This window comes from Pygocentrus nattereri, chromosome 18 (genome assembly GCF_015220715.1).
Source record: "Pygocentrus nattereri isolate fPygNat1 chromosome 18, fPygNat1.pri, whole genome shotgun sequence".
NCBI lineage: Eukaryota > Metazoa > Chordata > Actinopteri > Characiformes > Serrasalmidae > Pygocentrus > Pygocentrus nattereri.
The window spans coordinates 20184382-20200682 of record NC_051228.1 but is presented as its reverse complement, the minus strand read 5'-3'; the positions used below and the strand labels follow the sequence as shown (position 1 = coordinate 20200682).

Here is a 16301-nt window from a genome sequence, read left to right as displayed (position 1 = left end):
AGCATCTAATGTGTCACCATTTACAACACACAAAACAAATGATGGTGATTATTTGAACAAAGTAAATGAAGGAAAAGTGTCTCTGGTGCTGCTGAAGAATCTTTCACTCACTTCTGGTATCGAGTACTGCTGGTGAAGAAGTCCACAAGGCAAGCGTACAGGTAGGTTTCTACCAAGAAACAGATCAAACAGTGGCTCTTACTCATATAGTGGCATATGAAGAGCACAGATGTGACACTTTTAATGACATATGAATTGCTCTGCATCTGGTTTATGAAACTTTTGGAAAAGGCTTCAGTGTGTGAAATCAAGCCCCAGCCTACCAGCACCTCCTTTGCATATTATTTATATGAAATACGCCATAATTCATACCAGTGTTTCACCAGTAAAACGACAGCATTCAGCTGGTGAGCTAATGGTTGTGCTCATAGGCTGAGTTTGAGGTGGAGCAATGAGTGCAAATCACAAACTTTACACTTTATAGTGTTGAAACTATGACTGCTGGAAAGACTAAACTGGGAAATAAACAAAACGGCTGAACGTTTTTAAGATAAGGTAAAATGACGTGATTATTTTCCTAAAATAACATATTTAAATGCTGTATTACTGTAGTGTATGAGATGCTTCTGCACTAGCTGTGTTCTGTATTGTTTATGTGTGTATGTGCAGAGTCAGTAGTGTAACACAAAAGCACAGTGTGGCTTAAATGGAACATGGAATAGTTGCAGCATGTTGTTTACACCAGTCAATGTAAAATAAGTACATCCACCTTTGTACTTGATTGTTATTTTCTGTTTTTATGCTTATTGTTGGTATCATACAATATACTGATAATAGTTTTGGTGAATTAACAAATCAACATTTTTTCCAGGTTGTTTGTTCAAGTATTACATTCATTTTTACACACAGTTCTACCAGACGTGAGTTTGATCGTACACACTGTATATGCCAAAAACGGAACTGACAAAAAACTAAACGTACATCATTTATACCATTTCAAAACACCAGCTGACTTTCATATTGTATAAACATGTTATGATGAACAGTTAAAAAACACATGGAATAAAATCTCATTACACTACAGGACACATATATTACATTTATAATGTTTGTGTTTTTATGTACTAGAACAGTCATAATTCATTTTTACATGATCGTTTTCCAACCTCTCTTTATCCCTTACAATTAAACAGGCTGTTTTCATTACTGTGCCATTAAGATTGAACTCTGCCTGTGTTCTGATTGCTTGGCCTTTATTGTGCCTTGTCTGGACTGAAACACTCTTTATAACTTAATTAAGTGAATGGGCAGAGCTTAACTGCTATAGGCTGAATGGGTAGATGCATGTGAATGCAACAGTATTTTTTTTTCACTTCAAAATGGCTATAACATACAAAACATTTATGTATTTTTATCATTAGGTGGGTGAAGGGAAGGTGGGTGGGCTGTTGATACCTGAGAGGTTGAAGAGTGTGTTGAGGATGTAGAATCGTTCTGTGTCGTCTCTCTGGATGAATCTGTTGGGATAATACTCCTGGATCTCCCCTCTGCAACATCATGTAATATTCTGATTAAGCCAGGGTTGCAGTTTTGCCAAAATACACAGTTTGTTTATTTCTGAAGTGACAAGAAGTAAACACAACCTCTACAGCAAAGTATGTTTAAAAAAACTGACATTTTTTTCAAACGTTAAAGTACAGTTAGTTTACCTTTTAATATTCTACAAAATAAATAAATAATCTAACCAAAATACACACATACAAAACAAATATCAGTTTAATTTAATAAAAATAATTATATATATATAATATAATATAATATATATATAGTATAAAGCTCCCAATTTTGACAAAGTCATATGCTGCAGTGGGATTTTGTGCATTAAAATGTGGTGAAGTGTGTTCTCTGTAGAGGACACATTGTCACTTATTTTCACTCAAAAAATGAACAAAACATGGAATATGAGGTGGCTAAACTTTGCATATTTGAATTTATGTTATAATATAATTTTATGCACTTCTGAAACGTAAAACTAAGCCTGCGTGGTACGGACTTCCGCAAATTAAGTAGGTGCTAAAAGCCTACAGCGTAAAAATAGCCTGTAGTGTATATGTAAATCAAAAGGGGCCAGACGACTCAAGGCCATCCGCTTTCCATATAACAAACTCGACACCTTCTCATAAACTGACCCCTGCAACACAATGCCTTGCTCTCTAATCCCCCTGCAGCCCGCCGGAGACTGCAGTGCTTCTTGTCTTTGGCCACATCATCCACGTCTGACCCACAGATGATTTAGAGTGCTTTTAAAATAGAGCAGCTGGATGGTTCCCAAACATTTAAGTTCGTTTCAGGCATCCAGTGTGCGCAGTTATGATAAACCAGTTCTAGGCATTACAGCCGCTTACAGCAGTTTGTTCTGAGCGCAATGTGTGAGGTCTGTATATATATACATACAGAGTTATACAGATATATATTTATAGACCTCATACCTGTCTACATGTCTACATGTGCTTTAAAGCGGCAACAAAAATTACTTATGTAAGATGATATGGGACATACAGCACAAGCACACAGACAAGCCCTTGTTTGGTTTCCTATGACATCATCCTCTCCTTCAATCCCACATCTATCATTTGTTTTTCAGCAGAAGAAAGGAGTTTATAAACAGGTTTTGGCCCCACAATGTGGCATAAACCTGACACACACACACACACACGTTTGTCTTGCTATACATATGAGGACGTCAATAGGTTTATATTGATTTTTGTGTTACTGTAGCTAAATAAATTACACCTAAACTTAACCTTAACCTCAGTATCCAAAAGGCAATTTTTCTGCTATTTTAGTTTTCAAATAAAAATAGTAATCATGGGGGAAAACAACATATGCTCAAAATTCACATAGTCCTATCATAGTGAGGACTTCACAAGTATAGCAGTCCAAGAACACAGCCACACACACACCCACACAGAGAGAGATATATATATATATATATATATATATATATATATATATATATATATATATATATATATATATATATATATATATATATATATATATATATATAATATAGGACTATATGAATGCAGAACCACTCCTTTATTGAGTGTGTCTTGCTAATTGCCAATAATTTCCACCTGTTGTCTATTCCATTTGCACAACAGCATGTGAAATTGATTGTCAATCAGTGTTGCTTCCTAAGTGGACAGTTTGATTTCACAGAAGTTTGATTTACTTGGAGTTATATATATATATATATATGCAAAAACTCCAAAAGGGTAACTTTACAGGGAAGGAAAAATAATCTTTACTTGTAATGGAAGTCAAAGGAACCAGACTTATTTCCAAATCATTTTGGGCCATATATTTTGGTCCATTCATATATTTACACATAATGTAAAGACCAACATGTCTTTTCAAATCTTGACAAAATCTGAAAAATGATAAAAATGGAGATACGAGGTTTTGTTCCAACAGCAGCGATATACACATACAGAATGTAGCTGCAGCACACACTCACTCCTCTCTCACCCTGTCAGATAGATGAAGCCGTGTGAGCACACCAGGATGTTTCCGTGTGCGTCCACCTTCAGCAGGTTGCCGTAAGTAGAGTCGTACAACAAACCACTACAAACAGAAACAACACAAACTCAGTACTCAACAAAGACACTGTTTAAAGGGCCCATGTTCTTCATTTGTCCAGAAGTACCAGGAGCACTTACCATTTGTGAATCTCTCTTTATCCTGTATAATTTAACAGGCTGCTTTTGGTACTGTGCGTTTAAGACTGATATATGCAAATGAGCTGTGTTCTGATTGGCTGCCCTGTGTTGTGCCGCATTATCTTACATTTTCAGGGTTCAGGGTTTGTCCTTTGGAAGATTGTACTGATCTGTTTGCTTCCTGACTGACAGCAACAGCACAACGTTTATTTTCTCACATCTTTCTCTGCATTAACTCTGCAATTAGCATCACTTCAACTGCTTTAGGCTGAATGAGCGATTGTGTGTAAACGTGTTCATGTTTGTGACAAGACAATCACAGTGAATTGAAAATGTTTTTCCAGTTTATTGTTTATATATGGACTGGGTAAAAAACATTTTGAAACTTTAATCATGTTTACACTGTAACCTTGTAAAGAAAAATAAATAAAGGTGTTCATGCACTGCTGCGAGTTACCCAGTAAATTCTGAAATAATAATTGAAGTCAGAGGTGTCAGGTCAAGTTTTTTACACTACGTTACACATCTTTATATTATAGCGTCACACATACTGGCTGAAAAAGAAGGTCTGACTCGAAGTCCCAAATGCAAAATCAAAATTATACTGATGAAGATGTGATCAAGAAGCATCCCTCACCAAGTTGTGACTGAGTTCACAGCAGATTCATCTGCTCGGGCACAGGATCTGAAGTATGATCCATATGATCCATAGATAAAAATAAAATAATCCTCCTTTGCAGTAAAATAAAGCTCTGCTGATCATTCTAACACAGATTTAACAAGAAATAGTTAACTGCTAATTCAACCTTTAACCCTGAAGGTTGGCACTCAGACTGCTGGTCACCATAGCAACGCAGACTCACCTAGCTAGTAGCTAACAAAACGAGAAAGTTTTAAGACAAACATTGATAATTTGGAGATGAATGGACTTTGCATTTGCATTTATAATCACTCCAGCTGGTTTCCTGCTACGTTTAATCGGCAACAAGAAACTGTCAAACGTAAAATGTCTCAAAGCTTCTCTTTCTCCAGTTTCTTGTTAGAATTTTCCGGTTCTACCTTAAACGGTGTCTGAGGCGCCAGGATGTAACTGTTACACCATTTAAGGTGGAACAGGAAAATTCGAACAAGACGATGTGAGAAAAGTGGCTGAGCTAAAGCTTAAGGCAGAGCAAAGTAAGTCTGTGTTTTCATTAATATTATATTTTTAGTCTGTACTAGGACATTAACACATATTGAGACATATTTACAGCCAAGATCGTAAAATGGACAAAGTGTTGTGGCTCCCAAGGTGGTTTGATTTTTTGCTCAAAGGACAAAATGGTCCTTCTTAACATTTGGGTTGCGACCCCTGCACTACAGGATCTGTCGGTAAACTCAGAGCTCACCCTGTCTCTGTTATGACTCACTGGAGTTGTGATGATGGATGGTAAAAAGTTGAGGAAATATCCCCCCTCAGGACAGCTAATCTATTTTTGAATGACATTTATATTCACCCCCCCTGTGGATGGAGCTTGCATCTGAATGCTGAATTTTTAGCTTGACCTTTGTCAACCTTTTGCTGTTTACGACAACTCTGGTAGGACAGTTGATGATTAATTTGCAGTTACTGAGCTGTTCACAGAGGTGTTCCTACAGGTAAAAGGAGAGAGCTGATAGGAGTTTCTGAGGTTCAGAAATTTAGGATGTGATATTAAGCTGGTGACAGTAATATCTGTCATTAATCTCATCACTCAGTCGCACCCATATGGTTTCCTGTAAACACTGCACTGATCGACAGCTTCCAACAGCCAAGCCCAACACCAACAGCAGCTGAGTATACAGGGCCAGAGAGCTGAATGTAACCTAACACAGATCCTAAACACATAATGTTAAGAACTTGTCACAGAATAAAAATATGTGAATAACTCAATTTTGACAAATGTCAAAATATAATTCAGCAACAATATAATATACACTACCACACTTTAAAATTAAACAGGATCTTTGTGCCTTTAAGACGGATATACATCAGTAAGCACTGTTCTGATTGGCTGCCCTTATTTGTGCCTCATTCAAACGGCAGTGTGGGCTGAAATGCAGAACAAATTCTATGATTCTATGTATCTAACTAAACTAAAGCTGTACCAGGTAAGTTTTGTGGTGGAAATGTGTACACACTTGCACATGGAAGAACATTCTGTAGAGTGGGTTGTGCTTTGCTGCCTTCCCCGAGGGGATGAATCTGATGATTGAAAAAAATTCTAATAAAACTTGGTGAAAGACGCGTCTTTGGATGGGATACTATTGTCATCATATCTTCATCTACCTACACATTGAACTGGACCTTCTTTTTGTGAGTCTGTGTATGTGACTTTAATACATAAAGATGTACAACGTGGTGTGAAAAACTTCCAACCCGACACCACTGACTTTTAAATGATGATTTCAGGCCTTATAGGTGACTCACAGCAGCTTTACCAAAGAGGTTATTCAAATAAACTTATTGCCTCACTTCACATCTCCAGAGGTGTCTGTTTATTGTTCTCACCGTGTAGGGAAGTTGGGGTCATATGAGTAGCGGAGCAGCTCGTGTGGATATCCAATGGACACCAGCCTGTCCCGCAGCATTTCAAAGCCCAGCCCCTCATATTCAGGAGATTTGTAAACTGCAGAAGGGAAACAGTGTTGATCACATTAGTCATAAGATCACATCTAAAAGGAGGCTGATATGGTCTAAATTAACTTACCTAATTAGGTATAAAGAGGGAAAATGTAGCAGAACCTGATCTGATTGGTTTAATCAAGGGGTTGACACACAGCAGAATTAGAGTTTTGGGTAAAAAATAAATGAATCATCCAGTAAAGCTCTCCTGATCGTTCTAACACTGTTTTAACAATAAAAGGTCTTGAATGCTGGAATTAATGCATAACTGCTAATTTACCCTTTAACCCTGAAGACTGGCATGTAGACTGCTGGTCACCACAGCAACACAGACAACAGTCTTGCCTGAAGCTGAAGTAAAATTCTTATTCACCAGCTTCTTGTTTGAATTTTCTCAGTCCACCTTAAGGGGTGCCTGAGGCACCATAATGTAATTGCCGCATCAATTACAGTGTAATGGGGAAATTCAAACAAGAAGCTGACTTCAGCCAACATTTTACAAGAAACCGTTCTACTTTTAAATAAAACTTTCCCATCAGAGATGCAACAAAAGCAGCTACAGCTGAGCTAAAGTTTAAAGCAGAGTAAGTCTGCGTTTTCGTGTATATTTTTAGCCTATACTAGTACATCAGCACATAGTGAGACATATTTACTGTCAATGGACACTGTGACCAACAGAGTGAATTTAATTATAAATTAGGTGATTTACTCATTTTTGAGCCATATGATATAAATAATTTCTTCAGATTTGTGCTCAATCTAAGAGAACATTTTGCACCAAAGGAGATATGAAATGTCAGTTATAGAGTGAGCTTCAATAAAATACATTTGCTTGCCAGCAAGCTAAGCATTCAAATTTATATCCAAGCATCCAAGTGAATCATGGAATTACATCTATGTATCTACTTATCTAGCTAGTACATTCCTAGCTAGCTAACTAGCTATCAGCTGTCCACAGTGCACTCACTAGCAAGTGTGTAGTCCATGTCGAAGCCATAACACTTGATGTTCTCCAGAGTCACGGATTTGTTGACAAACACCCTGAAAGCAAAGCAGAGAAAAGAGAGACTGACTTCAAGATCCACTTTTCAAAATCACAGTGGTGACATGTCAACAGTCCAGAAACGCCACCGACTTCTCTGGGCTTGAACTCATCTAAAGTGGACTGATGCACAGAATAAATCTGTATTGTGGTCTAAAGAAAAGGTCCGTCTAGATCGTTACCAGCATAAAGTTCAAAAGTCAGCATCTGTCATGGTATTGGGGATATTAGTGGGTAACCTGCACATCTGAGCAGACACCATTACCTAGACATTTCAGAACACATATCACCACCATTGTGTAATTTCTTTACATTTTTTCATAATTTGAACACTCCAGTTACTATTAAGCTCAAAACATGACAATAAAGGCCCTGTATGTCTGCACTGCTGACAATCTGTATAACGGAATAACTGTGAAAAATTCTGCTTTTAAATCTACATTTTACATTTTAGGCATTTGGCAGACGCTTTTATCCACTACACTATACCAACCCACAAATCTGAGTCAGTTTGTGTCCAAATGATTGTTAAGTACTGTTAAAAGAGCAGTTATGTAGCACAGTGGCTAAGATGCTCAGTCCCAACATTTTTAGTTCACATGTGGTTCATAAGGTAGAGCATAAAATATTTTATTTTTGTATTATACAGGGTGTCCCAAAAAATTGGCATAATTTGAGATGTGAATATCTGAGTAACTACATGTCCTAGGCAAATGAAATGAAATAGGCTTTATCTCCTGCCAAAATAACAGTCTCCAGCAAAGTAGTGATTCTCTGCTTAAGTTCCTCTAGGCATGTTGGGAGAGGGGGGATGTAGACCAGTCCTTTCATATAGCCCCATGGAAAAAAATCACAAAGTGTCAAGTCAGGTGAACATGGTGGCAATTTCAACATTAAAAATTAAACTTGGTTAGTTTTTACACAATTTGTTAAAATTTTAGATAATTTGAGGGAGAATTGACCATGTTATTAGACTATGAAACTATGTCAATTTTTTTGGGTCACTGTATATTATATATTTTTTGTCATATGTAATTTTTGGGGGAGGTGTGTGTGTGGCAGGAGTATTTTTTTTTTCCAGGATACTGTCATTTGTGGTCAGCTGAAGCTGAATGGAGGAGAAATAATAGCTGATAAAACAGATTCCATGCATTCTTCACACTCTCTCTCTCTCTCTCAGAGTTATTTTAAAGCCTCTCCTGGTTCTCCTCAGTTTGTTGAATCTATCAGTGTCCTGCAGTATGTGAAACTCTTATCAGCTTGCTCACACACTCTGACGTCAGCACGGCTCGGGCTCAGCGAGTGGTTTCGTCATCTGGGAGGAGTTCACACACTAGCCCACTTCACTCTTGGCAATGACATTTTTATTCACCTACTATCAAAACACACGACCAGCAGCACGACAACAAATCACGAAACTACACTGAGACAACGGACGTGTTAAAGGTCACAGAAGTCAGTCTTGGGGGGTATAAATGTAGAACCTCCGAACAGCCTGATTCAGTTATGATTCTTTAGGAAATTATTCACCCTTAATAAAAGATCTATAGTAATACTATAACACAATACATTGTTGCATATATATACTGTTTTCACCTCTGTGTAAATACTGTACACTCACTGCCAAAAATTGCAAGACTTTAAAATGTCTTTAGAGAAAGATTCTTAAAGGAACCATAAGTGGGTCTTTCAGGGCACTGCTCCAGAAAACCTTTCTTTGCCTACTTATTTTGAACAGTGTAGTCTCATAGTAAGACAGTCACATGTAAAAGTTTGTGCACCCCCGTTTTCTTGATTTTCTCAGTGTAAATAAGTTAACATCTCCTCTGCTGAGAAGACACCTCTGCAAACTTGAATGCACAGTTACTGTTTATTTACTGCATGTAACATATTGGGGAAAAAATAAAACATAAAATGCAAAGGTTATAGCAGATTTTGTTTTATTTTGTGCACTAAAGCTTACGGTAAAATACCATATTTAAGTGTGTTCTCTGTAAAGGATGAATTAAGTTATTTTCTTTTAGAAAATCAACAGAACACGTCATCAGATTGGGGGGGGGTTCAAATTTTTACATACGACTTTTTTATATGTTGAAAAGGACCTGCATCATGATATCTTACAATTCAGTTAATGATTATATTAACTACAAATGTAAATGCATTAGAAATTGGAAAATATTGTGGTGCAAAAATGAGAATATATTTGAATGAATATAAATTGTTATTAATTCTAAGACTCCAGAATCGTTACCTTCAGATTAATGCATTTTTACCCGCCTGCTAAGAAAAGCCCAGTAATAAAGTCAACCACTTACAGTCAGAACAAAGAGCAGTAAACTACACTCTCAAAACATGATGGCACATTATGTTCTTTAGTAAAGAAAATGGTTCTAGATGGAACCATAAGCACTCAAACAACCCTTTGCATGATTAAAGGGTTCTTTGCATCATGAAAGGGTTCTTGAGACTGATGGAGAATGTATTATTGTTCTATACAGAACCTTTTTGACCTTTTCTGTTGTTATGATATCAAACTTGTTACAATGAAAGAACCCTTTTCAAAAAGATTCTATATAGAACCATCTATAACACATTCTCCATCAATCTGAAGAAGCATGCCATGCAAAGAACCCTTTGAGCATGCAAATGGTTCCCTGAGTGTTTATGGTTATAATGGTTATATTGTAAACTGTAGAAAAAAACATACCTGTAACTTTTCTTTTTTTTTTTAATGAAATACATCCTTCATCAACTTTCTGAAATTTACACAAAGTTTTGAGCAAGTGATTAGAAATTATTTTAACTTTTCATTTTAAGCTGTTGAGCTCCATTTACCCCCATTCATTGAGGACTCACTTGTGGATGCCCTTTGATGTTTTGCAGTGATGTTTTTGATATAATGGGCGAAACAAGAAGAGGCCAGGCTCTTCATAAACCAGCTCTGGTAATGTAACTTTCCTCACTAATATACTTGAGTCAACGTATCCTTTGAAAACAATAAAAGCACAAATCTATCAAAAATGACTGCAGTTAATGGAGCTGAGCCAATGGAACTATTTACAACCTATAACTGAACAGAAACACAAGCCACAAAACCACAAAACCATTCCAAGTGTCTATGGATCGAAGGTTCACTGCGAAATGACCATGGTCATTTGCATTGAATTGACCCCTACATGAACACTCAATAGCGCTCATTACTGCAAATGTAGCTTATATGCAAATGATGCACTGACACAAAGCTCATCAAGGTCATGTCAATGAAAGCTTGATATCCTTCTCAGCTCTGCGTGCTGCGTCCAGTCTCTCTCTAACAGCATCTAAAGTTGCAGTTAATATTTTACCAGGCAGCTCCTGTGTCTCCAGCAGGGCGACCCCCCCACTCCCTTCAGCTATGTAATACTTTGCTTAACAAATGCACAGATCAGCCTGCAGCTACAACTCAGGTCCAGATCCCACAGTTTATCAAAAGAATGCAAACTGATTCTCCTACACATCCTTTCATACATCTCTATAATTGAACACTAGCACACACAGCGTTTAGTAATCTAATAAATGACTGAAGTCTTCTTTAGCATCCCTGTTTCTTGTTTTTCTCAGATTTCTGACTTGGTTTCATGTTGCTTTTCCTTATAACACTTCACTAAATGTTTATTACTCCTATAAGGCACATTGAGCTGCAACAATAATGGAATGTAATCATACTGTAATGTCATTGCAACGAAACATGCCTAAATAAATAACTTCATAGCTTTATTTATTGAACACTTTTTATACCGACAGCAGCTCAAAGTGCTTTATAGACAGGTGATAAAAAAGCTAAATTAAAGCTAAATTAAAGAGATATGCTTTTAAATGTATCTTAAAAGTGAGCACTGAGCTTGACTGTCTAATAAAAGGTGATCTGACCTCCACAGTTTAGAAGCAATATAATTGAAAGAGTTTCTCTATTTTTCCCTTTTTTACAGAAAGTGTCTGCAGAAGGTTAGTATCTGCAGATCTAATATCATGTGCTGGAACATAAACAGACTCTGTGATGTAAGCAGTGCTTTAGGGTCATTTAGAGCCTTAAAAACTCATATTAGAACTTCAAAATTTCTCCTAAAACATCCAGGCAGCCAGTGCAGTTTCTAAATATGGATAGAAAAGACTGAATTTTAGCAATACCGCTCAAATGAAAAAAAAAGCTACTTCAGTAACTCTATTTAGATGTGGGATAAAACAGAGCTCTTTACCTGCTACACAATGTCATAACAGCACTATAAACAAGCTATAAACATATCGTGGCAGACATCATAGGCTGTTATGATCGATTTTGTTCAATAATATAACAGTTACCAAGAGCATATTTTGCAAAAATACTCATGTTTTACTGAAAAACAGCATACATTAAGTTACAGCACACCTACATAAGCCCTTCAGGACACCTGCACTTAAAACCTACATAGATGATTCTAAAGAACTGGTTAAAAGTCAGAGTTGAAAACACATTTTACACAAGTGTTTTGAACTTTAGTCTAAAGTCCTGTTGCTTTTAGTGACCCTAATTTCGTAAATTTTGTTAATTTTATTACAATAAATCACTGAATCTTCCATTTTGTCACTACCAAAACAATCATAACACTATCAAAAATGTACCAAATGTTTCAGTAGTGATAATTTTAGTTCCTTTTTAACAGAACCTAAAAACGCAAACAGTACATGACTAGAGAACCCAGCTTTGAACAGCTGTACGCAAATAAAATCATCAGACTTTTCATTAAAGCACAAAAAAGTTTAATTAATTAAACTTTAAATTAATTAATTAAGTTAATTATTTCATAAAATGTTTCTATAGTGATCATTTTGAATGTTCCACACTGATTTTCAGACTTTGGGACAAATTAACTTCAAACCAATGGGATCTAACTGCTCATCATGGGGCCATGAGGGACAGGGATGCAGTATCACTTCCTGCTCTAAAATGCAGGAGCATGGCTAAAATAAGGGTAAAACTCTTTTGCTGTGTCCAAAACAACATGCTACTGTATTAAACAGTATGTACTGTACACCAACATTAGAGGCGCATTCATTAGTTAGGTATGTTTAATGTAGTAGTATGTGGTTTGGGACGTAGCTTTTGTGTTTCGGTAGTGACACTGAGTGACAGTGAAAACATCAACTTTGCTTAAAAAGACAAACAAACAAAACAAAACAAAACAAAAAAATCTGCTACTTTGCAATATAAAAAATAAAGATAGTAATTTCACATGAGGTTAGGGTTTGGGACAGATACCTCCCAATAAAAAGTAACATATAAATGATGCTTTGAAAATATGTAGCTTATACCAACTCCATAATAGCATGATGAATGGTTTAATAGAGCCTTGGGTTTAAATAGATCAGAACACATTCCTTGTGAGTATTTAAGGTCTCTCTCTCTCACTCTCTCTCTCTCTCTCTCTCTCTCTATATATATATATCTATCTATATATATATATATATATACACACACACACAACACACACATTTTTTTCTATGGCTCTGCTGTTTAATTTGAAACAATAGTCTATATAGACATTCATAAAGGCTTGTTCCTTGTGTCAGTTGCTGTAACACTCAACATAAAAACTAACAAAAGCCTTTATGAGCACTGAAGCTTCTGGAATAAGCCTTTATTAAGTCTATGTTGTGTTCTGATGATAAAGCTGGGCCAGTGAAATAATTTTTCAACACCAGTTTTAGACCAGGAGCTCATTTCACCAAGCATGTTTTCTCAGTCAGCCAGATTACTTAAGCCCAAAATCAAGGATTTCTAATAGGGGTGTCCTTACTAATCAGTCCTCGCTTAAATCTTCAATCTTGAACAAGTCTCCAGCTTACTGAGAAGCTGCTGTGTTTGTATTACAGGTGAATGTTTTGCACGCTGCTGTGTTATCAGTGCTGTACTTCTGTCACTTTGTCATCAGGGCAAATCAACACACAGTTATTTTTATATATCCAACTATATTGTTAGTTTATTAACTTCTCTAGTTAGCAACATCAGCCTCATAGCTCCATTGCTAAACTAAAAAAAGCAAAGTTTGGACACTAAACATGTAAAAAAGGATCTCCATTTTTGTTTTTTTTCCCCCCACATCATTTGAACACAGCAGCCGGTGTTATGTGCTCAGTTTCATCATTGTTTGAATTATCATTATTCTCAGCATCAAACTCAGGAAATCCCAAACAATCCTTCTGTACTTGGACAATGAGAATAAAGGTCTAATCTGCTGTACTTTGGTCCTGCTCTTCTGCATTAGTTTGGGCACTACAGGTCAAATGACATGTTTCCAAGTAAAAAAAAAAGCTCCATTCTCTACATAGAACACAGTTCTGCACATCTTCATGCACAGTTACTGTTTATTTGCTGAATTTAATGTATTTGGGAACAACACAATTTTGCTAAAGTTACAGCACATTTTATAGTTCCCTGATATATATTAAACCCTGCAGTAAAATTACTAAAAAAATAGAGTATTTAAGTTTCCTGCAAAAAATGTCAACTTGCACTTCAAAACAAAGAATTTGATACACTTTTGCATTCGATTGTACATCTTCTGATTTCACATCCACCTGTACACTTTAGTTTAACATTCGAGGCCCTAACAAGTACAGAAATCCATCAGAAACCTTAGTAGCCACTACATATAATAACACAATGCCTGGCCACCTGCTCAGTGGTGATGCATATGTAGTGAAAGTAGGTAAATCAGTGAGAGTGCATTGACATACATATAAGGACCACAGTGAAGAAGCTGAGACGTTGCCACTACATGCTGTAAAATACATTCGGACTGGAAGGACGATAAAGATCAAAGAGCAGAGAGTAAACAACAACTCAGCTGCTCCATTACTGCTTCTATTATTAAAATGTATTACAAAAATTAATAAGATAATCCTTTATTAGTCCCACAACAGGGAAATTCTCAGTAGCACTACTATTAGCACTATTGTTGATATATCAGAAAATATGATAGAGTATTTTATTATAATGTTAAATATGAATAATATAGTTATTATAACCATTGGAATTAGTAGAGGTTCCAGGAGCAGAAACATTAATATCATTAATAACACCAAGTGCTACACGCCTAAATGGTTCCTAGATGGCTCTTCAAGAGTTCTTTAGTAAAAACAGTGATTCTATATACAACCATAAACTCTCAAAGAATACTATTCGCATGCTTAAATGGTGAAATGGTTCTTCAGATAAATGGAAAATGTGTTGTGTACTCTAAAAAAAAGATGCTTCTTCAAGAGTTCTTTAGTAAAGACATGTTAAAGGTTCTATACAGAACCATTAACATTCAAAGAACTCTCTGCGTGATTATAGGTTCTTTGCATGATGAAAATGTTCTTTAGACTGATGGAGAAAGTGCTGTAGTAGATTCTATACAGAACCTTTTTGAAAATGATTCTATGTAGTGCCAAAAAGGGTTCTTCTGTTACAATAAAAGAACCCTTTTCAAAAAGGTTCTATATAGAGCTGCAACAGATTCTGTATCTGAAGAACCCCTGCACCATGAAAGAACCCTTTAAGCATGCAAATGGTTCCGAGTGCTCTTGGTTCCATAAAGACCCACTCTCTTTACTACAGAACCACTTGTATATGTCATATATTATATATAGTGATTTGAATATTTATCATACAGTAAGTATTAAACAGTAATAGTTTCTAAAGAGCCTGTTATAATGTAATAATGGTGGAAAAGTGATCAATAATTGTTTAAGTTAATGTTGATCTTTCTTCTAAGCGCACGCGGCGCCAGCCTTTCACTGCTACACATCTTATTGCAGCTCGTGCTCTATGTCCTCACCGGTGGGAGATGTCCCTCTTGCCCGCGAGCGTCTCTCCCATGGTCTCGAGCACTGCGCTTTGCTCCATGGCTGGCTGGCTGACTCTCCTCGCGCTGCTGTCGTCCAGTTACTCTCAACTCCGTTTTTCAAACCCAAACATCGCGTGCGCGAGGACCCCTCCTGCGGCTCCCCTGCGTAAAACGGGAGCGAGAACAGTGACTTGCGCACGCGTCCTACAGCACGGAGCGGCCCAGGGCACGCGGTTTACGCACGCGGGGGCTATCAGAGGCGTGTTATCAGAGAGGCGTGTTATCAGAGCGTTGACAGTCAAGTTATCACTGACCGGCAGAGGACCCCCGCCAAGTGCACACTGCACGCGCGCGCCGTCTCCTCACTCGAGAGGTGAAACGATCACCCTGTGCTTCCACTCGCTGCCCACTATATCGGAAACACCCACCTTGTGCTTCCACTCACTGGCCACTTTATTAGAAACACCCACCTTCTGCTTCCTCTTGCTGGCCACTTTATTAGAAACACCCACGTTGTGCTTCCACTCACTAGCTACTTTATTAGAAACACCCACCCTGTACTTCCACTCGCTGGCCAATTTATTAGAAACACCCCCCTTGTGCTTCCACTCACTGGCCACTTTAGAGAGACCCACCTTCTGCTTCCTCTTGCTGTCCACTTTATTAGAAACACCCACCTTGCACTTCCACTCAGTGTCCGTTTTGTTGAAAACACTCAACCTACAGTTCCAATGATTTACATAAGCACAACCAAAACATCCTTCAACATCTTCACCACAGACACAGCTTTTACACAACGAAGACAATATAAGTTCAAATCAGACAGCGGCGCATATAACACTTAAACCTAGGCTAAAGCATACTGCCACAGCAGGCACAAAGCATGTTTACGGAGCATTTATATTCTTTTTTGATAACTTGATGCACTGAAACAGATGTTTGCTTTAACATTTTGACACAGTCCATTTGAGCTTTTGTGGCAAAAAAGCATTGTAATGCCACATTCGCAGACCACTGATAACAACACCATTCTTCAAATGTGT

General features: G+C 37.1%; 1 protein-coding gene across 1 annotated transcript in view; it reads right to left on the bottom strand.

Annotated features, from left to right (window-relative positions):
- The window catches only part of nt5c2l1 (5'-nucleotidase, cytosolic II, like 1), a 28316-nt gene extending 12795 nt beyond the window's left edge, over positions 1-15521 (bottom strand). The window contains exons 1-6 of the mRNA XM_017711205.2: positions 15250-15521; positions 7337-7410; positions 6256-6373; positions 3535-3630; positions 1456-1547; positions 112-169 (exon numbers count right to left, since the gene is read on the bottom strand). Of these exons, the coding sequence (XP_017566694.1) occupies positions 112-169; positions 1456-1547; positions 3535-3630; positions 6256-6373; positions 7337-7410; positions 15250-15317 (506 nt within the window). The 5' untranslated portion in view covers positions 15318-15521. The remainder of the gene's footprint in view (positions 1-111; positions 170-1455; positions 1548-3534; positions 3631-6255; positions 6374-7336; positions 7411-15249) is intronic.
- Positions 15522-16301: the final 780 nt, after the last annotated feature.